The 24,286-nt window shown below is 39.0% G+C and overlaps 1 protein-coding gene across 1 annotated transcript; it reads right to left on the bottom strand.

Moving 5' to 3' along the window:
• Window positions 1–4,826: 4,826 nt before the first annotated feature.
• PGM2 (phosphoglucomutase 2) lies at window positions 4,827–24,279 on the bottom strand. Its single transcript, XM_010574431.1, has 14 exons — window positions 24,235–24,279; window positions 19,898–20,065; window positions 18,920–19,026; window positions 18,496–18,580; window positions 17,145–17,228; window positions 15,530–15,723; window positions 14,208–14,397; window positions 13,396–13,493; window positions 10,691–10,871; window positions 10,485–10,578; window positions 9,469–9,598; window positions 6,736–6,925; window positions 5,955–6,088; window positions 4,827–5,205 (listed from the first exon to the last, which is right to left on the bottom strand). The coding sequence occupies exons 2-14, from the start codon at window positions 19,982–19,984 to the stop codon at window positions 5,103–5,105; spliced, it is 1,677 nt and encodes a 558-aa protein (XP_010572733.1). The 5' UTR covers window positions 19,985–20,065; window positions 24,235–24,279; the 3' UTR covers window positions 4,827–5,102.
• Window positions 24,280–24,286: the final 7 nt, after the last annotated feature.

Below are 24,286 nucleotides of genomic sequence, written 5' to 3'. Positions count from 1 at the left end.
TAGCAGAACCAGCCAGGTGGCCACCCATCCACCCCAGCACTACCAGGGACTGCCTGCTCCTAGGAGAGATGACATCCCTAGGAGATCTCCAGGCAGGACAGAAGTAGTAATTAATGCATGTAGATGATCCACAAAAAATGGCAACAGCTCAGCAGAAACCCAGCCTGTCACAGGAACCTGGGGGAGACCAGGCCATCCGGTTCTCCTTAGCATCCCTCAGGAGTGAAGCACCTTGACAGACTCTGGCCAAGGCTGAACACAGATGGCTTTCCTAGAGAGAGGAAATACTAGCAAAATCCAGATCCAGGCTTGGCATGTAGAGGCAGATGTAAAATAAACATGCCTCTAGCCTGTGGAGATGTTCAAATAAATACAGAAAACAAAAAAAAAATATCCAGGACCTGTAATCCTACTGTCTTCAGACCTTCCCCATGAATTCAGTAAAGCAATCTTTACCATATTCTGTAACAAAAGAAGTGCGAGACCTCGCATGCTACAAATGAAAAGAATCATGGGATGGTTTGGGTTGGAAGGGATCTTTTAAAGATCATCTAGTCCAACACCCCTGCAATGAGCAGGGACATCTTTCACTAGATCAGGTTGCTCAAAGCCCCATCCAACCTGAACTTGAACACTTCCAGGGATGGGGCATCCACAACTTCGCTGGGCAAATTGTTCCAGTATCTCACCACCCTCATGACAAAAAATTTCTTCCTTATATCCAATCTACATCTACCTTCTTTCAGTTTAAAACTGTTACCCCTTGTCCTATCGCTACAGGCCCTGGTAAAAAGTGTTTTTCTGTCTTTCTTATAAGCTCCCTTTACACATTGAAAGGCTGCAATGAGGCGTCCCCAGAGCCCTCTCTTCTCCAGGCTAAACAACCCCAACTCTCTCAGCCTTTCCTCACAGAAGAGGTGTTCCAGCCCTCTGATCATTTTCATGGCCCTCCTCTGGACCTGCTCTAACAGGTCCATGTCTGTCTTGTGCTAGGGACCTTAGAGTTGGATGCAGTACTCCAAGTGGGGTCTCAGAAGAGCAGAGTGGAGGGGGAGAATCACCTCCCCTGACGAAGCCCAGGGCTGCAGGCTTGTATAGATCCACAAAGCTCCCCCTGCCCTGGGTATAGCTCATCAGCACCCGAACTGAAGGCACCAGCCCAGCCTGCCTCCTGCCAAACTGTTCCTCTGTCTGTGCTCTCCATCTTGGGGCCCCAAACACCTGGGGATCTCACCAGCTGAGTCACACAGGTGGCCCAGCCAGCTGCACTGCATCCATCCACACTGCGGTTTAAGGTCAAATACAACCAGGGCCACAGGTGGAGGCTGCACAGTCCACCCCATGTGCCACAGGTTTGTAGCACCACTTGTTTTCTGCCTGCTTAGGCTCCTGAGGGAGTGTTTTACATTTATCATGTGTACTACAGCTCTCGCTTCGGCATTTTTCTTTCAAGAAGCTTTTGTCTTTGGCATGCTGGAAGATGATGCACACCCCAGCATGGTATGCACCCTACTGCTGTATCTTCTAGCAAAGGTGCTGCTGTTGGGTGGCCTGTCTTAATCTTGACCCCCAGTCCACAGTGATCACACAGAGGCTGGACACCGCAAACAAGTCAGTCTTGGAAGCACTGACCAACATCATCTAACCGGGCAGCGAGCAGTCTGGGTTGGGAGCTTGTGAAAAGCCACTTGCTTTGAAGCACAGGCTGCAATGCTGGGCAGGAAACCATTGTTTTGCAAGGGTGGCCTGTGGTTAAGTCACAAGCCGCATGTTCAACTCTACCAAGAGGGAAATTCAGGTATAGACCCAACATTCACCCTTCCACTTCTCACAGAGCCAGTACCTTAAAATAAGGCCCCTTACTCTGTTCTGGGGACCATGCACCTGTGTCTCCCCCTCCTCCCCCCAGTCTGACATTGGGCTAGAGACAGGCATGGATATTCAGTAGTGTATGTGCCAGGCTGGTAGTGATGGACTGGTACCAGGTTGCAGTAGATGATTACCCAGAAGCGAAAAGGCCCAATGCCACCAGATAAAAAGTGCTACTCCTTGGAAGAGCCAATTGCACCTGCATGCTGGGTGAAACGAATCATAGCTGAACACGAATCCATGCATCCCTCCCATTATGATGCACAGAAATTTCTTGAGCTTTCCAAGAGGTTCTTTCCCAGTACCCAGCTGCACAACTGGTGCAATCCTCAACTTGTATAGAGAACCTGACTCCTGGGAGGATAATAAAGCTTTAAAGTTTTGCGGTTATAAGAAGTATGTAGCTATGACTGTGAATGTAAGTCATAATTTACAGTTACCAAACCAGATTCCATTTCCTCTGCAAACTTCATTCTTCTACTTATTCTGCCACAACTGATGGTGCAGCTGAACATGACACCCTACATCAACTGTTATCCTGCAGACCCAAAAAGACAGCACTCCTTTGAGGGAGGATGTTCCACATAGAAAGGCTCTTACCCAGCATGGCAGAGGGAACAAAATAAGGTCAAATTACAAGAATCAGGTGCCCCAATCTTCCATTCTGCTTCTCATCCTCCTGCTCTTTTCTTTTAATCAATGTATAAAAGACAGAGCAATAGCACATGGGAGCTATTTCCTTTCAGCTTTGTTCTTCTACTTGAGTACAGGAGTACACAATCTCCACAAGCTATCTCAATTTAATCTTCCCCCTTACCTTCTTTTCACATCTCCCTGCTGCCTCTTCATAAATGAAGGAAAGCACAACCTCATGTGCTGAGGGGCAGGGAAAGAAGAAAAGAGGAACCTTTGCAATAGCACGGTTAGGGAGCAGTGGGTAAGGTTCCTGCTTAATTTCTCTTCTCAGCTGTTGCCACACTGAAACTTATCACAGAAACCTCAGAGATCCAGGTGCATGCTTTTTTTCTGTCATGTGTTGGCACCATTTCATACTCCAGTCTCACAGACTTGTACCACACACCTATTATTCCAGGTCTTGGGCAGCTGAGGACTTCCTCAGGTACTGAGGGAGCAGAGGAAATGGAGAAAGGGAACATCTACTATTGAGAAGTACTTCAGATTTGGACTATATCAAAAGCTAAAGTTGTCATTTTAATTCCTTAATAATAGATCCTTGTTTTCATGCCTCCCTCTTATAGGTAGTCTTAAAATCCCTCCCCATCTCAGTTCTAGACGATAAGGCATGAGTTGGACTTCAAACTCTCAAAATACTTCCAGGGACAAAAATAAGATGACAAACCCAAAAATTTTAAAAGACTGGTAAAGTTGCCTTCAGATTTCATGAACAAAAAGTTTCTTTAATCAGAATTAATAGCAGAATTAATGGCAGATTAATAGACTTTTCTGCCACAAGGTCACGTGGAAAGGGACTGGTGATCAATCTGTCTCAGTGTCTTAAGAAGTTCTACCTTCTTTTTGAGAATCAGTTCAGATTTACAACATGCCAAATGCACTGTTTCAGCACACTTAACATGCATGAAAAAAGTCTAAAATACTATATATTTTAAGCCTTTAATTTGTCCTTAGCTTTTATTTTCAGAAGGAAAGGACAGTGGGAGTTGATACGTGCAGAAATTTCATGCAATGTGACAAAGCTGATTGCACTGAAGTCAATATTGAGATTCCCTTTACAGTTATTACTACATTCAGTAGCCCCTAGGGTCCTATTTAGGAGTAGGGACTGCTCCAAATAAAGGCACCAAATAAACATATATCAATAAAGACCTGTCTTATCTTTGGTTTAGTATAAGAGAAATGGAAACAGAAAGTGGAAGGTGTGAACAAGCATTTTCTGCACAAACTAATAACCTGTCTTTTTAGCTTTCTACTCTAAAGGACTAGGATTTGATTCACAGCATATTCTGTTTCATCAGTACTCTTCTTTAACGTTAATTTTCTGTGCCACACAGCTGGACCTCAATATGAATTATTCAGGTGCTGCCTTTGATTCTGCACAGCCAAGAAAAACTGACATGACAGCCACAGAATGCAGGGACTACTCCTTTCCTTGTGTCCTCCAGTGACAACTCTAAAGTCTGTAATGTAAAAGCAGGCATCCAGCGTTCTTTGCTTACCATCTTAGCTAACAAGGTAAGCTAGTATTTACTGGGGATGGAATGGCAAGTTTGTTCCTTTATGAATAGTTTGCTAAATTTGATCTATACTTGGTCTCGCAACTAGTCATTCTCCATGGGATACCAGAATTAATTCTGGCAAAGAAGTTCCTTTACCCAAGAAGTACCGGGGTTGTTAGAGCTGCACTGATACCCCAAACAAGTACTGAAAATGCAGAAAAACCTTGTATTAAAGTAATCTGGAAACCTCCAAATAACCCTCTCAGGCTCTGCAAGTGCAGACAACAGCATGCAATAAAATGGAAACTTCTGCTCTAAATTAGACATGCAGAGTTACGCGCCAAGTCATGGTAGCATACAGTATGACAGACTCTGAGACTGGGTACACATTGAACTAATTATGCTTAGTTCAATGAGGCAATAGAAAGGTGCTGTATGTAGATATATTATTTTAGTATGTTCATGGTATTAAAAGGCAGTGTAGTACACTTAGTATCTCTAACCTGGAATATGATGTATATCCCACAGCAAATAGCTCTTCAGCAAATTCACTGTGACTTCCTTGTTTATTTGGGCTGAAATCCCCAAGAACGATCACTATTTCTGAAGCATTTGCCCAAAGTTTGTCAAAGTCTCACCACAGGCTTTTACTACTTCTTGTTAACAGAAGAACTTGCTTTGCAAATCTAAACCTAGATGAAGTTGCATAGTGTTATCAGATTACACACACACAAAAGAAACAAAAGTCCCCACAAAACAGGCCAGGATATTATTTGTAATATTTAATTAAAACAAGTTTTGATTGAAATACATTTGCAGTCAACTTTTAGTTCAACTGATTGGGGTTTTTTTGGTCCTTTAAGGGTAAACGTACTTCCAAAATAAGATACTAGATCCAAGAGTACCCAGAGTGACTCTTAATAAAAGCAGAAGTCTGTTTAGTCTGAGTTCTCAGATGTTTGGTCCTAAAAATCCTCACTTCTTAAATAATGTGCTTCTAATGCTGCAAAAACCAATTAAGGTAGTAATTTTGCAATTTTACTCAGTCTTTCGTTGAAGATTATTTTTTTCTGGTTGAAAGAAGTGTTTTTCAAGAGCGTTGACCAATTCATCTAGTTCCTTCTTCAGCTGCTCAACATCACTGAGAAAATCCACACAAATACAGAAAACAGTGTCACAGTGGAGAAGCTAAAAAGTACGTTTTCAGTCTGAGGAATCTTTAAGTCTGTTGCATTGTTTTAGACAAGCATTTTCTATTAATGCTAAAAGTATATACACTTGATTTCTTATGGTAATACACTGATGTTGACTTCCAACTGATGTGCACGAAAGTACTTAAGACTATGGAGAAGCATAAACCCACAATATAACTAAAATAAAACAGCCAGTTTGAGTTCAGAAGATCTTCTATTACTAAATATATGTGATTAGAAATGTAACTTTTATACTTGTAATAGTATTTTCAGATGAATTTTCATCTGTGAGAAAGCATTATTTTCATTATATAAGTTAATAATTGCATATATCTTTAAGACTATATGATTTCCAAGGCTAATCAGTCAAAGGTATAATTACTAAACATAAAAGTGTTTAAATTATATTAGAACACTATATATAGTTATGTAAGTTTAAAGCAACTATGTATGTAAAAAAGAGAGTGAATATATATACTTTCATTTAAGGCAGAATGTTTTTCTTGATACTGTTTTTACTGAATGTGAAAGCAAGTTCAAAGGAATTTCAGTGACGACAAGAATGCGTCAATAAAGTTTGCAGAATCGAAGCTTTATGCAAATACATTTGCTAAAATAATGACTGCAGTAATATTATTTGATCATGGAGAGCCCCTTCCCTGACAAAACAATACCAAAAAGCCACACGTGACAATACCTGTTTCCAGGAGGTGCACAAAGTTCAGAATAGTATTTGATCTTTGGTTCCGTCCCACTGGTTCTCATTGTGGCCACTCCTCCATTAGCAAAAGTAAACGTTATCATTTGGCTACTTTTACTAGTGGGAAGTATCTAGAAATAGTAAGAATAATTTTTTAGAAGCTTGGAAAGTGACTATATATAATGAATTCAAGGCAAAACCCATGACTTGATGTCACATAACATAACTAAAGGATCAGCTAATATTAAGCTTTCCTCTGTTTTCTTCATCATTGTGGTCTTAAGACCACAACAGGCAAATGACAGCCTTACCCTCAACCTAGAATCTGGTAGCACTACATTGCTACTAGGTAGCTCATTTCAAGTCTAGTCAACATTTTTACTGCAAACAGAAATTGCTCTGTGATGGCATTTCCCAGGAGGAAAAGAAACACAGACTGTGGAAAACTAAAGAACCCAAAGCCACATCTCAGCAGACAGTTTAACTTACACTTACAAGAAAATAATGCAAGATTGCTGTAGCAAGACAGCAAGATCCTCCTACCTCCCTTTACAGACTGTCATCCTGGAGAGAAAAAACAACACAAAACCAAACAAAAAACCCCAACCCTCCCCCAACCTTCATTTCCTCCTACCAAGGCAAAACAATCATCCCCAATTTAACTTATTTTAAGACTCAGGATGTAACATAATGTTTGGAGTGTTTCTCCACAGAATTTTTTATATATGTGTATATACATACTATTATGATTTATACATAGTTTTAAAAATATACTTACAGCCTTTTGATCTGGCTGGCTGCTGTCATACCCAGTGGTTAGATCCCTTATTCCAGAAACTTTAAATCTACCGCAAGATTTTGGGTACGTGTTTTTTCCATCAAAATTTCTAAGGTTGTCAAAAAGTTGTTGAATAACTTTAGGATCATGGCAGATGAAATATGAAGCTTTGGTAATATGGAAGCCATATCTGTGAAGACACAATATTAATGAATTGAAGAAGCAATGATGTTCTTAAAGTTGTGCACCATACACATTATAAAACCTTCTCTAAAGCAAGAATCTATACTCATGGTCACCTAACTGTAGCACCAGTTCACCCCCTTACAATTTTAAAAAGGCCTCAACAGCTTAATTGTCCTGTTTTACATACTTTAAAGAAACTTCTGTGCAGACACCTTTTCCTTTTAATGATTAAAAATGAGAATGTTTATGGCTAAACCAGAAGAAAAAAAGATGTTACTGCCTTGAAGAGATCTAACCACCACAGGAAGAGAACAGAGTACATCTAAATAGCTTCCTTGACTGGATTCCAGCTGACCTTTTCTGAGTAAAACAAATTCCAGACTGGTTTTTTTTTCAATCACACTTCAGAAGCTGCTCTCCTTTAAGTGTTTCTACTAAACCAAACTCTTCTGAACATCGTCTCTTTAGCTTATCTGTTTGCTGCCAGGTAATATGATGCAGAATCTGTATCAAAGACAAATGACCTGCTAACACTGACTTTTCAAAACAGCATGTTGTTGAAAAGCATACAAGCCTGGACTGGTTGTTTAAGTGAGCTCTTACTAAAGATCAACACTTGATGAGTATTCCTGACGCCAGGGAAAATCTGAAGGCCAGAATCTTTCGTTAGTACTAGGATGGTTAGGCTAGAAACCTGAAAGGTCCTTAAATAGGGTCATGTGTATACCAAAATGGACATCTTGAAGGTCAATAGTTGTTAAATCAGTCTTGAGAATCCTGCGAGAGAATTTACAAAACCTATCCTATATTTGAAAGAAGTGATGAGCCTGCTAGGACTGTGTCCTTCTCCTGTTCTGCATTTACTTCTTTGAGAACAGATCCCCATTCTATACCTCGAAAATACAGAGTAGAGTTTCTTCTGCTTCAACAGCAACTCACAAGACAAATCTGATGAAGAATGAAGCAGTAAGGAACAGAAAACTGCAGCTCTGCAAACAAACTCTAAACAAAAGCCACACACGCACAGAACAACCCTCCAAAACAAAACAAGAACACCCCACCTCCAGTTCTAGTTATCAAGGACCAATTTAATAAGGCAGATTTGTATCCTTCCCTGTATCTGTAGCTTTTCCACAAACAGTGACTATGTGCAGTGACATCTTACTTTGAGGTGCATCTACAGACTGCTTTTATGCTAAATAAGCTCTTTCAGAGTCCTCTTGAGTGGCTATGTACACAGTAGCACTGTAGCACATTTAAGTTCCACTCAGTTAAATGTTCTGTTTCTGAGAGCAACCTAAAGCAGGTGTTTACTGAATGAGTATTAAAAAAAAAAAAAAAGCACAAGCCAGAGAAGGATAATTCTTTGAATATACACTTCCAGCTACTAATAATTCTCACATCAGATGCTGTATTTGCAGCTCTAGGCATGAATTCTTCTTCCATGCATTTAGATTACTGTTTACTTCTGCCACATATAATAGCTGATAAATTCCACTATTTATTTATGCAGTGTGTTAGCAAGTCTTTGCCACTTGATTCCTTCTTAAACTGTGGATGAAACACCCATGGATAGTGCTGCATGCAAATGAGAGATCTGAGGACTGGAAAACAAGCAGCACCAAGGCTGGAGTTTTCCATGAGTCTCTTTGCAGGTTCCACCACTCCTTTGTTGTCTATGAGACATGAAGAGGTGGAGAGCATCTGCCAGCCTGTGCTGCTCCCTCCTTTAAAACAAACAACCCAAAACCCCCACAAAAACACTCCCTGCCCCCTGAAATCCAACAGCCATCTTTGCTATTGATTTCTGTAGGTCTTTGAACACATTAAATAAGAACAAAAGAAAAGTAGTGTCTCATATTAAAAGCTCTCAGAGGGATACCCAGCTGTATATAGCCAATAGTTATGGCCAAACGGTCACAGCACTTCTGCATAATCAGCTCAAATCTCAGTATTCAGGAACTGGAAGAACAACCAACATATACTATCCATCAAAAAAAGATGGAATAATATAATAAAAAGCCTAACTTTGAGCCAACTAGAATTAATTTAATCACAAGTAGCCCTGCAAGTGGGACAGAAGCAAGCTGGCTTCTATGAGTAGCCTAAATATGCCAGAGCTACTTAGACCCATTCTGCCATCAACATTTTTGTATGTCTAGCACATTTAAGCAGCAAGAGGCACTATGATCTCTACAACACAGCAATACTGCTGGCCAAAAACCAGGCCAATCTTCTATAAAAGGGCTGAAGAGCAGAACTTTCCAAAAGGGAGAAACCTTTCAGACAAGCAAAAAAAAAACCTTAAAAATCTGATTAACTAATAAGGAATTAGTAAGGTAATATTATTCTTTTTAAAATACCTCAAAACAACACAAAATGAAGTAATAAATATATTCATGCCCATGACGCAGGAGTGCTTTCTAGAAGATGACAATAACCCAATTTTTATTTCTTCATATGCTATAGATTGCTATTGACTCCCTATTAACCCCAGTATGTGGAATGGAGAAAATCTGAAAATCAAACAACTATAATCGAACTCACTCATCATAGACGGCTTTCAGCTGCTGAGACAAAGACAAATTCCTGGTTGCCAAATAGCTAGCCATCTCCGCAGTTATAACAGCAGCACTGACACCATCTTTGTCCAGAACAGCAGGACAGCACATATACCCTAAACAAAGAAAGTTGTATATATTTCATTGACTTTTATGAGGAAATAAGATAAAATGGGAGGGAGGGGGAAGTTAATCAAACCAACATCTTTTAAAGGAGAAATGCACATTACCATAGTATAGACATTTTAGAGTTAAACCAAAAGTGGAAAAACTTTATCTTCTAATCAGTGTTAATTTAGATAAGCAAGGTATTTAATGGAATTTCAAGACAGAGACAAATTTGTATTGTCTCAGTGCCAGATGTTCCTGAGTACTTTTGGAGCTCTCATGAAAGAGAAATGCCACACTGAAGGAACAATGGAAGTATAGCACTTTGTCTCAAATGCTATTACCCTTACATGGCAGCATATGGTAACACTGATAATTATTCGTTCAATTAGTAACATTTTCTCTGGTTTTCAGGTATGAGATACTCAAGAAATAGCATTATAGCTTTACAATTTCCTTCTCACAAATTCATAGCTTTTATTCATGGCTTTCCAGTTTACAAGTATAATTTGGGGGAGTTTTTACTTTATTTTATTCACATTTAAACTTAGCGTAAAACTGCCAGCTAAACATACTCAACTTGAAGTCTGAAAAATGTGTTTGGTTTTGTTTTCTTTTTTTTTTTTTTAAATAGCTCACACGGAATTTGCAGTCCAAGTCTACATAAGCCATGCTACTGAAGATATATACACCTAACTCACATCATCATACTCTGTGCTAAGCAGAGATACAAAGGATTAAAACTAGTAATATCAATCATCCACGTGGATGATATCAATTACTCACTGGAAATACATCCATTGTGGTTGAGGGCACCTTTTCATTGCCATTTTTTTCAATAGTCCTACTTTTACTATTTTACAGGATATTAGAACATAATGTTCTGTTTCTTACCTATAGCCTCCTCAAATGCAAAGAGAACAGCTTTTCCCTGGTCCATAAGCTGTTTGGCACGGTTGCCCATCCACTTGAAACCTGTCAGTGTTTCCTACAGCAGTGAGGAGAAAAAAGGCATTAAAAATTAAAGCAATGTGTTACAAAGATATGACACTGTGTAGGTAAGCAAATAAAAGAACATGGAATAACATGTTACAGCTTACCTCAAAGTGAAAACCTTCCTTTAGTGCAATTGCTCTCAGGATTTTGGAAGAAACAGTACTGGATAACATGTAGACATCTTTAATGGCACAAGTATCCCTATTGTGATTTTTCCAGCAAGTGAAGATCCACCAGCCTAAAAGAGCTCCCAGCTCATTTCCAGAAAACACTTTCCATTCACCACTGGAGGCAGGGGGGGTGAGGGGTGGAGAAAAAGAAAAAAAAAAAGTATATGAATTTAAAGGATAAGGGGGGGGAATCTACTAGTTCTTCCATACATGAGCGCTAGCAAATAAAACCACTGCATCCGAGTTCCAAGTAACAGTAACAAGATATCAAGTGTTCATTAAGAACAAACAAACAAAATTCCTCCCCCAAAGAATTCTGAAGCGGTTACCTTCCTCCTCCGTCATACGTACCAGCTTTTGAGTTTATCCAAAGATGAAACAGGGATATTTCCAACATATTTTAACAAAAATATTCAGCAGACAAATTACAAACTCAATGATTAAGACAAGCACAGGGACACGAAAATACAATTCTCAAGTGATCAGTATTTCTAGTTGACTCAGTGACAAATACCTTTTATTTAATCACAAATACACCAATTGGTCATTAAGGAAGATTGGAAAAAATCTCAAACAAGTAAAAAAGATTAACATTGACGTGTTGCTAGAACAAGAAAAATTGAAAGAAAAGGGGAAAGACAGATGTCAAAATTGCCCCAAAATTCCCAGTCACAAAAAGGGACAAAGACACTGCCAAACTGACAAAAAATCAAGACCTACAGAAACAGTACCTGTTGTGAAAGAGAAGCAGACTCAGTCTCCTGCATTTATTGATGCCAACAGGCACAAAGCAATGCACAGCGACAACTTAGTGTAAGAGTGCTGAGAGAGTATGCTCTAGCAGGAGTTTCTGTCAAAGAAGAAGTACAGATACTGTAGAAGCCTATATTAATATCCGATTAGTGTATGAACAGCTACAGCAGAAGTCTGAGAGGAGGACACAGGACTGAAAGTTAGGAGACAACTAAGACTGGCTAAACAATTAGCAAAGAGGTAGGAGAATGAGAGCACCATGCTCTCAGTGGTGGTAAATACAGTAAGTTAACACCCCCTCTTCAAGTCTCTGATAGCTATAAGTTTTTAGACAAAAAACATGAGTGATTTTGCATTCTTATTTTAATGTATCATAACTAGCACAAACTGAAGCTTTTTATGCTTTTTCCTCAATGCTGAATTGCCAACTGAGGCTGGCACAGGCCAAAAACATTAAAATGAGGATATTCCAGCTAACACTGCCCAAGATACCCCAGAGAGTGCCAATTAGCCCATTCTTCTTCTAAATGCAGAGAAGCATCCTTAGTTCCTGTTGTGAGGCTAATGTGTTAAAAAAAGCCCCAAAACCCCAAAGAAAACACTGCTGCCTTTGAAGCTGCTACAAGACCCAAAAGAGATTATCTGGTGAGCAAAATGGATATTTGCACTGTCTCCTTTTACTGGGGTTTTGGAATTTGCGTAACTGATACAGGTTCAAATATTTGCATCATCCACAATCACTGAGGACATCTGGCAGGTGCCACCATCTCATCCCTTGGGTACCAAAGACTGTTGCCATGATTTTATATCCCTCTTCTGGCTCTCAGGCACAGGGAATTCATTTACACCATTTCTGCTCCCGGCCCAGCAGCAGATTTTTGTTCTGCTCCTCTCTGAGCTGAAAACCTTGAAGTTTACTGTTATTAAAGATTTATGGTTTCTAACTGCTCGGATTAGTTTCTGCTTTATCAAGGTAGATAAAAGAGAAACACCACTCTTTGTAGATATGATACCAAGTGCAGTACTTCAGCTTATTTTCTTTCATCAAATATAGCCACAATACAGAAATGCAAACAATTGTAGAAGTACAGGATACCAGGGGGCATGAAATAAGGGAATGGCAGTATTGGGTCAGAACTATAGGTTACATATTCCATACATATGAAAAATTTATGAGAAGCCCCACTTTGAGCAAGTTTACCTTTTGTGATCCCGTTCTTTGACAGGATATACATAGATAAATAATGCATGTATAGCTGGTCCTTAAAGGAGAGAGTACAAATTAATATACTGAGAAGTACCAAACACCCACAAAGCTTAAGGTGAAATGCAGGTACATAACATTATGCATAGAAATGGGGAACTGAGCAAGAGAGGCCCAAATCATCTAATGATTAGTAACATGTCTGGTCTAACAGTATTTGAGAAAGATGGAACTCATACTAAAGAACAGGGATGTTCCCTATTCCTGAGATTATCAGTGAACTATAAAGGTTCTCCTGAATATTCAAGTTATTATTTAATAAACATAGTAAGGAAGAATGTTTATCAGTCTTCTGTGAAAATTTTCTAACTGAAAACCTACCTTTAAAAAGGTATAGCACAATCATAACAATTCACATGCTTCTGTGCATGCCTCAAGTACAGCAAGTGTCAAGTATTTATTCATGCTTCTGTACAGTGTCTAATATTAATCATTACTTCATTTACTGCCCCCACTGTGTTCTGCTTCATATAATCCTCTCGCATTTCTATGTGTTTTCAGTCCAAAAATGACTACTGTGACTACTCTATCTTCCTCTGCAACACAGGTAGCAAGAATCCCCCAAATGAGCCTAGCCTTTAAGTAAAAAATGTAAATGGTTTGCATTTCTTTATTACCATACCTCTCTTGTTTCTCTGCCACTGCAAGTCGATCAGCATCAGGATCATTTGCTAAAATTATTTTTGCCCCATCTTTTTCAGCCAAAGCAAAAGACAATGTCTGGAAAAGTGGTAAGCAAGACCAGATGAGTGTTAATACTCCTGAACAATATTTTCACTTTCTTTATAGGTTTTAAATAATTTTACCAATTTATTTAAATCTCAAACACCCAAAATCATGATGTGTCTCTACAAAAAATAAGCTTCAAGCCTGGCAGCAGTAGAGAGCACAGTCAGGATATTTAACTTCACCTACAAACTTCCACTTCTGCAGCCCGAGTCAAATGCTACTTAGATTCAACAAGATCCTTCAATAACAAAGTGCAGCAGAAATACTTGTAGCAGAAATTCTAACCACCTGTCAGGACTTCCCCAGCCCCCTCCCAGTGTCATATCAGAACAATTTAGTCCTTGTATTTCAGATGTAAATTGTAGAAACTTTCCAAAACCAACTGTGAAGATTTTTAAATTATTATTTTATTTTACTTTTTAGAAGGAACTGTATCACTTTGTTCTATGTGCACATGCTGCCCATTCTGTCAGAGCACAGAACAAAGTAGTTTAAAGTTATAGCTAATTATTACCTGACTGATTCAAAAAGAGTTATAAATTTCAGTGAAAGGACACCAGCTAACTCTTCACTAAATGTAAGGCTATGAAAACAGAAACAAAATAGACCTTCAACCAATATTTATAGCCATGACTACTGGCAGAAAGGAAACACTGTTTGAAAGACATTGCAACTTTAAAGGAAAAAAAAAAAAAATCTCTTTACCAGAACACCTTTGCCTTCTTCAGGATTTGGATACTTCACTGTGGGAAATTCTGGATCAGGATCCTTCTGCTCCGGAACGGCAAAAGGAGGGCTAAGGTCAAATGCCTTGAAGGCCAACTGCACAAATTTATGTCCTACACCATGCACAGAAGTATGAACAAATTTCAGGTTTGTTTCCTTGTTTATATTCCTGAAATAAAACAGATTAACAGTAAACTTGGATATGGAAGAATATTCTGCACAAAATTGACTACATTTGGAAACATATATGACTCAGTATTCTATATCACTCTTCAGATTATAAATTAAAGGAGGTCAGACTTTAAAGGTAATGGCTTGAAAACTGGCTTAGCCTCATTTTTCAGCAATGAGTCACTCTTGACATCTAATGTCCTGGTATGTGCAAATCACTGGAATAAGAAAGATAGTACACTCTATGCACCCCAAAGGAGGTGAGTGGAAAGCAAATACAACTGACTAATAAGACTCTTCATCCCCAACTCCGGCATTGAAACCACCTCCAAAGACTGTGAACATAGTGAACCGACAGCAGCATCCTTCATTTGAGCACGCTCATTTTTATGAGGTACATTATTGAAAGTATAGAACATACCTAAAGGCATGCAAACTCATAGGGAGACATTTAACTCCTATTCTGAAAAAGCAGCATAATTTCTCACATAGCCCCAACTTCCTAGTAATTCTGACTTCATTTTTAGCAAGAGTAAGAACATGGTTACTAGTGGTTAAATTTTTTATGTAAATAAGCAGATCTAACAGGTCATCTAGTCCACAAACCGATTCTACTTGTTAATCACAAAGAGAAACATCCACTTCATTTTGTTGAGTAAAGCTTTTACTGGGCAAGTGACAGGAATAGGTTCGTGCAAGGCACCCGAGGCGACCAGGAGCACATGCAAGGCTAGAATGGCAGAGCAAGACCTCCTTCTTCCAGAACTGGCTTAACAGCCTGGTTCAACTTCTCTCTTAGAAGCCCATTTTAAGGCTGTCGGACCATCAGTGTCAGCTCACCCCCAGCTGTGGCATTTGGTTGATGCATGGTCATGCGAATACAGGGAGATGATATACTCAGAAACTAGTTGCTCACTTTGCTGGCTTAGACTTCTGCCAGACCAGCTTTATGAACTGGCTTACTACGTCACCACACAGCTGCCAGTGCTACCACAAAAGATGACAAGGGGGCACAGACAGAACTGGATCATGGCAGGATCACAGCCACTCTGACTTCCATCAATTTAAACTGCCCTACTGACATACTAGATGGAAATTACTGTATTCTTAACAGGGCTAACACCAGTTACCTGTGAAAGCACTGTTTCTGTATGTCTTTGAAATAATCCTTATTGACCGTGGCATATGGATCATGAAGTAGCAGGCTGCTGTCAATCAGTTTGTCATCCCAAGCCTGAGGCCACGGCTCTTGGTTCTCCTCAATAGCCTGAGAAATTCCTTTGTCATGAGGAGAAATGATCTGAGCACCATTTTCCCAGTAAACCTAAATAATAAATAAGGGTAAGTCAGTATTTGGTCATTAATATTGTAGGATGGCTTTGTTATTTTTTTGTTGGCTAAGCTGCACTACATTCAGTAAAGTATTACAGTAAATTACGCTTAAGTATTCCCGTTCATATTCTCAAGTGTTTCCTCTCACATCCCATTTTTGTTCTATTAAAAAAAGCTGTTTATTTTTTATCAGAAGATATCAAAATCCATAATGAAACACAAAAAAAAGGCCCAGCTCATTTACTGAGAAGATTCAAGTATCAGCCTGTCTGCCAGTCTTGGGATAGATAACTTGTCCATGCTATTTCATATACTTTTTGCCAGATTTTTAGGTATAATGAGTATATATAGAAGAATTCTTAAGAAAAAAAAAGCGTGCAAAAGTGAAACACGTTTACCACAAAAAAAAAAAGGAGAAAGGCACAAAAACTCTGCAGCCGCCTACAGCAGCAGTGTTGCCACAACAGCAAGCACAAATTCAACTAAGTTTCAAGATGTTCTTTATTTGTAGTCTTCTTTTTGTTGACTGTTTACACATCCAGGAAGAGGTGTACTTATTATGTCTTACTTTTTGACAGTTGTTTGCACACTACCTTCTACTGATGGTTTACAGACCACAAGTTTAAGGAAAAATAACGAACAGCATCTGGGCCATGTACTTATGTAGCCTAAGTAACAAAACATTATGAAAAAACAAAGTTTATTAAAAAAAGTAATTGATAAAACATCCAAACAAGCTATCAAGATCAATACATGAAATATTAAAACCCACAATTTTAAACAGACATGAAGTTCTGGAGGGAAAAACAGCAAGAAATCATCCCTGCTAATGCCTTGTTTTTCTATTAAGACTACAAAAAAGATCTCCCAACTTTCATTTGTGTATTTTTGGAAACAGTCTGTATATGACTAGTCCAGCTATGCGATGATTGGCAGACTGGCAGCTCAGCCATTTTTTTTTTTCAGTGGAAAGCAGATTTCTGTCATAGAAAAAAGTCACACCGATAACTGTCACTTAGCAAAAGAAAAACAAACAAGAAATTAACAGAATGTATTCAAAACATTTTGTACAAGCAACTCATTAGGTTTCACATATTTTTAATTCTCTGGATTTGTAAAACTGAAGAGATCTTTTTAAATCATGAATTGGAAAAATGATTAATGCTTTTGAAAAGAGGTCAGTTAATATTTTAAAGTGTTCCAAAGTACGCAATGATATTACTTATCTTCCTGCTTTTTAGAGCTAAGATTTTAATTATAACATGCTACTAGCTTTAAATCCATACATCTAGAAGTGATCAAACTATCAATTAATTTGGTCTGTACCACGGTAAGAACTATGCAATAGTATTAGTGTCTCTACGTGGAAAAAAAAGTCTGAAAAAAGCCAGAAAATAGATCGTATAGGAATACCTTGTAACCATTATCTTGTTTTGGATTATGGGAAGCTGTAACCATAATTCCAGCACAAAGCTTCAGGTGAGTTACTGTGTATGGCTGTAACAAGAGAAAGTTATCTGAAGTGGAATGTGCAAAATATTATATATTATTTATTCTCATGCATATGCAATACTTCCATGCTGCTGAATGAAAAGAAAGCCAGGATGTGATTCCAACAGACTGACTCTCTAAAGCAGAGGCTAAGTAGTACTTGCTCTACTAGATCCCACATGGCACTTAGCCCTGGCGCTTTCTTGTGCGTTTTCCCATTTATATATTCTTACTGTTTCAGATGCTCTGTGGGTCTCTAGAGTAGTGTTTTTATAGAAGAAAACCGAATGTGTGCATTGCCTACTGTAGAATGACTTGAGATACCTGAGGTCTTTAAGGGTGCAAAGTCTGTTGGAGTAATGACAGAAGTCTGCACAACTGGTGCAGTCTCATCCTTACTATCTTTTGAGAGCAGCCTGTGGAGCAACTATTCCATCGTGGCTCAGAAGAGAATTGTTTTGGAGAGAGCTCTTATAACTTAGTCCAAAACAGATGGAGTGAATTAAAAATAAAGCACTATTTGTGACCACAGGTCCAGTTTGAGTTTACTCCTGGCTCTTTACTTAATAGTGAATGCAATCAACGGCAGTTCTTGCAACACTGCTTTAAGCTGCACTATGAAGAATTTGACCCTAAATCTACCAAAAATTGTATCAGTACAAGAATGCTACAGACCAAGTCTTCATCCCACTATGTTCTGTTTGCAGCACTCACTGGAGCAAGTGGTATGGGGAGAAACTGTTGCTTTTAGTGCAAAGGTAGGGGTTTTTGTTATTGCTCTAGAGGGCTGACACCTAGTGATCCGATGGTGAAAATGCGGAGCCATTCAACAACCCTCCCGGTATAACATCGCTGCACTCCAACAACCTGTTTAAAAATGCTACTTTGGATTCAATACCCCAGAAAGAAAAAAAAAATTTAAAAACCAACCAAACCAACCAATCAACCAAAAATCAGAAAACTAACTGGGTGTGTATGTTTCAGACTTCAGACTCCACAGCAATTTAGAAACAGTAAGATGTCTTCTACAAGAAATCCACCTGAAAGCAGGAATGAATAGAAACACATCCCACTGTCACTGATATTCCACTAAGCTTCTTCCTTCTCTTGCTGTGGATGTTCTAAACTAAATATAGCTACATAAGCATAAGACTAACTGCAGGTAGAGCTTAAAAAGTTAAAAGTGGCTTGTCTATTTTTTCCTTAATGTAAGTAATACAAGATATCTGACAAAATTTGTGTGTACATAAAAAGATATAATAGAGAAACCTACCACAAAAGGAGTTGGTGTTATATCAGAGAATAGATAAACGGGAACTCCTTGACTGATGAAGGTATTAGCAGCAAGTCTGGCAAACCTAAAAAGGAAGAAAACACGCCTAAGAAACATTCATTTTCTCACCAATTAGTTTCCTAGAATTCACAGCTTTCCCCCCCAACACCCCTCCAGTTAAAAAAAAAACCAAAACCAAACAAAACCCCACATAAATAAACCCCAAATTATTATACAGACCCAATTCAAATGTGTTCCCTCACAATTCCCAACAGACAAAGAACTGGCATTAACAGAATATAAAATTACTATAAATCCCTCATCTTAATTCACCCTACAGAAAGAGAAAATACTGTTCAAGCAGATATAAAACCATAATGGATCACGCAAGACGTCTATAAAATACTTAAAACCTAAAAAGTACCTTTTGCTACTACCTCCGCTGGAAAGATGGGCACGAGCATCAAAACCAATCACAACTCCTCTCTTTTTCAGGTCACTGAAATTCTTCTCAAGGTATCTGCAAAATCCCTGAAGACAACAACAAATCCACCTCATTCACCCAATCCTGATATTTAGTTTATAATTGCATTAAGGTGATTGCTAAGATGTTGACATGGTAGAAAGGTGAGTGCACATAACATCTCACTGAACTGGATTGGGGTTCAGTTTGTCTAGGACCAATAAACACCAAGGAATATCAAAAACCTTCAAATCAATATAGTGATGCTGGACAGCATTTAAGTACTTTTCCAAAAATCAGAACGAACTCCAGAAAGAAACAGTTAACACGATTAGTCTGAATTGCAGATTTTGAGAAATTATTTAGCTGTGTCAGGTCTCAGATGAGGAAGAGAACAACTGGCCAATATTTTAGTTTTTTAACTGAAATCCCTGTTTAACTGAATGTCACCCTTGATAATGACACCTGTTTAGGACACGATACACCACCACTCCAGGCTGCAGTAATTTAAGGTTTGGGGTTTTTTTAAGCCCTCCCCAAGGAGATCTACTTTAGGACCTATATACATATATATAGCTTCACTGCATTTATGTAAATTTATGTCCAACATACACAAAGCTTAACCAAATGCTGGTTACCTTTCGGGTTTTTTGTAGTTGTTACATCAGGACTAACTGATCCACTTGAGCTTAACTGTAGCTGTGTATAAATTCACTTGCAAATCAAATATGGAAAATAACTTATTTTAATGGCTTAATAGTTCTCTCTGTTTTCAGAGATCAGCACTCAGCTAATAATTATAATTTAAATTACTTCTGAAAACTGGAGAAATAGTAAAAAACTTATATTTCCATAGAATACCCATTTGCTTGTCATAAATGAGGCCCTTCTGTTCATATATACAACCAGTTAAGTGAGATAAAGTGCTGAACACAGTACCTGGGTTGTCTGGATAATAGTCAAGTCATTCATGTGGGAAATCCCTGCTCCCATGGCAGCTCTGAGCCCTGCTGTGCCAAACTCCATCCGCGAGCCGAAGTATTTCTGCAGTTCTCCAGCATTTCCATCAGCAACCAGTTGCTTCACTATTGCAGAAGTTTTGGGATTCTGTAAATACAAAATTCAGATATTCTAGAAAAGGTTTTGTTTGTTGGTTTGTTTGTTTTTAATACCCTTAAGCTTCTTAACAAAACTGACTTCCTTTCCCACTCACTGTACTGGGTTATTTCAGCATCAGAACATCACACACCACAAACACCAGAACTCCTGCTACATCTTCCTAACTGTAAGTCAGTACAATCTGAAGTATTACTTGTTTTAGATTTATCTCCTTAAGTGAACATGCTGCCTTGACAGCACTGTATGTATCACATTTTGGGAAATGAGAAGATTTCCAAGATGTCTATTTTAATATTTTCTGGTTTTAAAAACAAAAGAAACAAAATAACCACCTTTACAGTTCACAGAATCTTTGTCACCACAACACAAGAACTACTCTAAACATATAAGTAAGTTAAGCTGATGATTAAGAAATATTTGTTACTTCCATAGCGTTATAAGTAGAGTTAAAAAAAAATAAAAAAATCATAACCTTGTCCCAAGACTGGCTAACACCAGAGGCAGCAGCAACACTAAGCAGACTGGTCAGAAGATAAAGATGACAATTTGCAATATATTTGCAGGTAATGCTTGTAAATATAAGCACAACCCTCAGGATGAAAGCTTAGCAACTACAGCTGAATTCTTCAAGAAAATGACTGTGCAGAGTGGCGACGGAAAGGCCACATCAGACTGCCTGCGAACAGCGAGGAGTTTCTAAGTCTCACTGCTTTTCTTGGTATATTGCTTGTATCAACTCTTTATTGTTATCAACTCTCTTTGTTTCCAAACTTAGGAATTAGTAAAGTCCTATATGCCCCAACATCTCAATCTTAATAACATGGGATTTGTTAAGTTTAGTATTTGATTTCTTGAAAACTGATGAGCCAACAGGACAGATGGCACACTCCAGCCACCAGGCAACAGGTTATGTGGAAAGGCGGCATACTCCACAGGTTACTCACCGCACGATTACACACACTTTACACTGGAGTACAAAGATTATAATTTCCAAATGGACACAAGCTTTGATTTCTAGTCAACCAAATGACCTCATAAAAGTCACAGACTTTACTATTTCTTGCATGACTTAGGTATGCTTACAGCATCCTAGGCAAAAAAAAAAAAAAAATCTATTTTCAGCAGCTCCAGAAAATGCTGCAGAACATGCATGTGAGTGAGCTTGCATACAAAGGTGTAAGCATTCTGCACACCATGCTGAGACTAGGGTCTGGATGCCCTAATCATTGACCTGTGCACCTGCTGCTGCAGGACAAATGCTATAGTTTAAATAAATATTCAAAAAGCGAAAGAGCCTTTGGTGCTAATGAGCAAACTATATAATGCAGAATAAACTAAATAAGAAAGAAGAAAAAAAAATCAGGTTTCCTGGGTGCAATAAGCAATTAGGTACCCTAAAATTACTGACTTACAGTTTAAGAATTACCAATTTACCAGACCAAGAATGTTGTAACTGACACTTCCTTGTAGGAGGCTCAACATAACTCTGTATTGTTATAGAGTAATTATATTCTGTAATAAATATAATTCTATGTGATTACAGAATAATATAGGTCAGCATTACTATTCTGAGTTTAGGCTATTTAAAAGTTGACCTGAACCTTTTGATGAAATATCAGGCCTCTGTCCCGCAGGTAAAGGATGAATGACACTTTTGCATCAGGCTTTGTACACTGCCTAGTCACCTTTTTTTCCGCCCCTGCATGAGTGTTGTGCACGGGAGTTGTCTCTTACCACTGAAACGGGCATCTCTTTAGGTAGATGCTGCACACATTTTTATAGATGTTGGACAGACTAGAAGCTGTAATGCCAGTACAAATGGGCAGCTGGACACTAGGAACATCCTGTAGCTCTCACAACCAAGGAGATTTTTGTTTGTTATTGTTAGAAGAATTTCCTGGGTTTGGCATCTACCGTGAAACTACAGGGATCCTCCAGTTTTTCACGTCTGGTTAAATGATCGTACTTATCCAGGTGGCTGCCTAAGTCTCGGAGTTTCAGTCCACATCATTTGGTAGAGAAAACTTTATTGCATGAATTTAGTTGTTTAGCTTGTTCCCCCCTCTTCCCCCCGCTGCTCCTGCCCAAGTAATGGTAAAAGCCAGGCCCAAGTCTGTTCAATATAGCAGAAGGATTTTTCCAAAATTACTGTTGTAATTGTTTATGGCTATATTCTCCTAAGAATCTGCCCTTCTTTTTTTTACTGTGCAGACAACTGTTCTCATTTTGTTTCAATTTTAGGAATGTTATGATGCCACTGTATACAGCTAAGGAAAAAAACTAAACTTTTTTTGAAGTAGAGGAAAAGGCCAAACCCAAATCTTCACAGCATCTCTACTGAAGAAGGATCCAATTGTATCTGAAGGATGAAGCGCTGCTTGGTTCTCTCAGGTAACACTTTCTCTACTCTCAAATGAAACTGGATGTGAGTATGAGAATCCTGATTTCTGTGAATACAGTGGCAGATGATTTAATACAGAGTATTATATATATCCAGTATATCTACATAATATCCAGTAGTGCAATTTGCTTAAATATCACCTGGTAACACTCGAGTTACTTTAATCTACACAGCAGGAAGGCCCCAAAGAGGTTTCATCAGTGCAGGAGTCCCCGCAAGGTTTTAGAGTAGAAGGACAGCTACTGACTAAGCAGGTTTTATTTTTAACAAAAACAGAAGCTACCTTCTACCTATAATTTTATGATCAATAATAGAAAGAATGAAAAATATGATACTACTGTAATGAATACAGTGACAAAAACAGCCTGGTAACAAGCTCAGTAACTCTCATCTAGGTAGAAACTTCCTGTTAAGTCAGCGGGACTGTCTTCAGCCATAAGGGCTTGCTCTTGCAAACTGTTATTTGTAAGAAACGTGCAGCTTATCATCATTAAATATTAACCTATCTCTACACGTCAAAAAGGAACTATTTTTTTTAATATCAGAGTAAATGGACAAGGGTTATATCGGATTCTTCTGTTACTCAATACAAACACGTAAGAGGTCCCTGAGAAATGAAAATACCTCATCGTTTTTGAGCAATCAGCAATGGGTATTGCACACCAGTCAATTATTACTGAGTCAAAGATGCAATTGTTAACAAAGAGCTAACCTTTCAAAAGTAAAGATCCTGTAAGGGATGCTGCATTAGATTTGCAGAGGGTTTCACAAAATAGTCGGAATAACCAGTTGAAAATTAAATTAGTACACAGAAGATAGGAATATAACTAACATTAGTCAAGGAAGTTATGGAAGTAAGAGGCCGTTTAAAACCAGACTGTTTTCTCAAAATCAATTAAACTGGAATAAAAAAAAAAAGAACGCTTATTGTCATTTGATGTGATACACTAGCATTTCTGAAAGAAGGGCTGGTTTGGTACTGCATTATCATTAATAAAAACAGAGCTGGCTAACTGATCAGTTAACCAGTCAAATGATCTTTAATGAAGAACCACAACAAACTTGAGGTACTTCTGATGATGCCCTTTAGAACCTGGAAAGAACACTAGAAAAAGAATTATTCTACGTTTTCACTGATAATCCCTCACCAAGGGATTTGGTAGAGCAGAAGACCCCTTACCAAACAAATACGTAGCTTGCACAAAACGCAGAGAGCATTGTACGATGCTGAGCCCAGGGCAGTCATTAAAGCGGCCACAATGGCCAGTGTGTTCCAATACAGCCAAACGAACAAACTGCATGTCTAGGGACAAAAACAAATGCAATCCACACGTACGGAATATGGGCCTGCGTCTCGGTGGGAACTGCAGCAGCGAGCAGCAACGTAAGCGACACCACTACGGCAAGGCATTTCTTCAGGCATGTGGAACGTAAGAAGGCACAGAAGATTCTACCAAATCGGGACCAAAACTGAGGACACAGGGATAAGCCTCAAGATGTTTAAGCACCTTAACAGGAAGGGAAGTAACGCATACCGAGGTGGTCCTAAGCAACAGCACAAAAAGGGAGAAAACCCACGAAACCCGACAATACTGAAGACCGGGGAATTATTTCATTAACCAGCCGGCGCCCCCACCGCCCCCCGCACCAAGTCAGTCCCTGCGCGAGGGGCAGGCCCCTTCCGCCCCGGCACCCGCCCTCCCCGCGGGGCAGGGAGGGCCCCGCAGGGCCCCCGCTGGCGGCCGCCGCCCCTCACCTTGTCCCAGAGCAACCACTGCTCGGCCGCGCGGCGGACCGCGCCGTCCCCG

Source organism: Haliaeetus leucocephalus, unplaced genomic scaffold (assembly GCF_000737465.1).
Source record: "Haliaeetus leucocephalus isolate CR32 unplaced genomic scaffold, Haliaeetus_leucocephalus-4.0 Scaffold439, whole genome shotgun sequence".
NCBI classification, from domain to species: domain Eukaryota; kingdom Metazoa; phylum Chordata; class Aves; order Accipitriformes; family Accipitridae; genus Haliaeetus; species Haliaeetus leucocephalus.
This window is presented reverse-complemented; position numbering and strand designations above follow the sequence as displayed.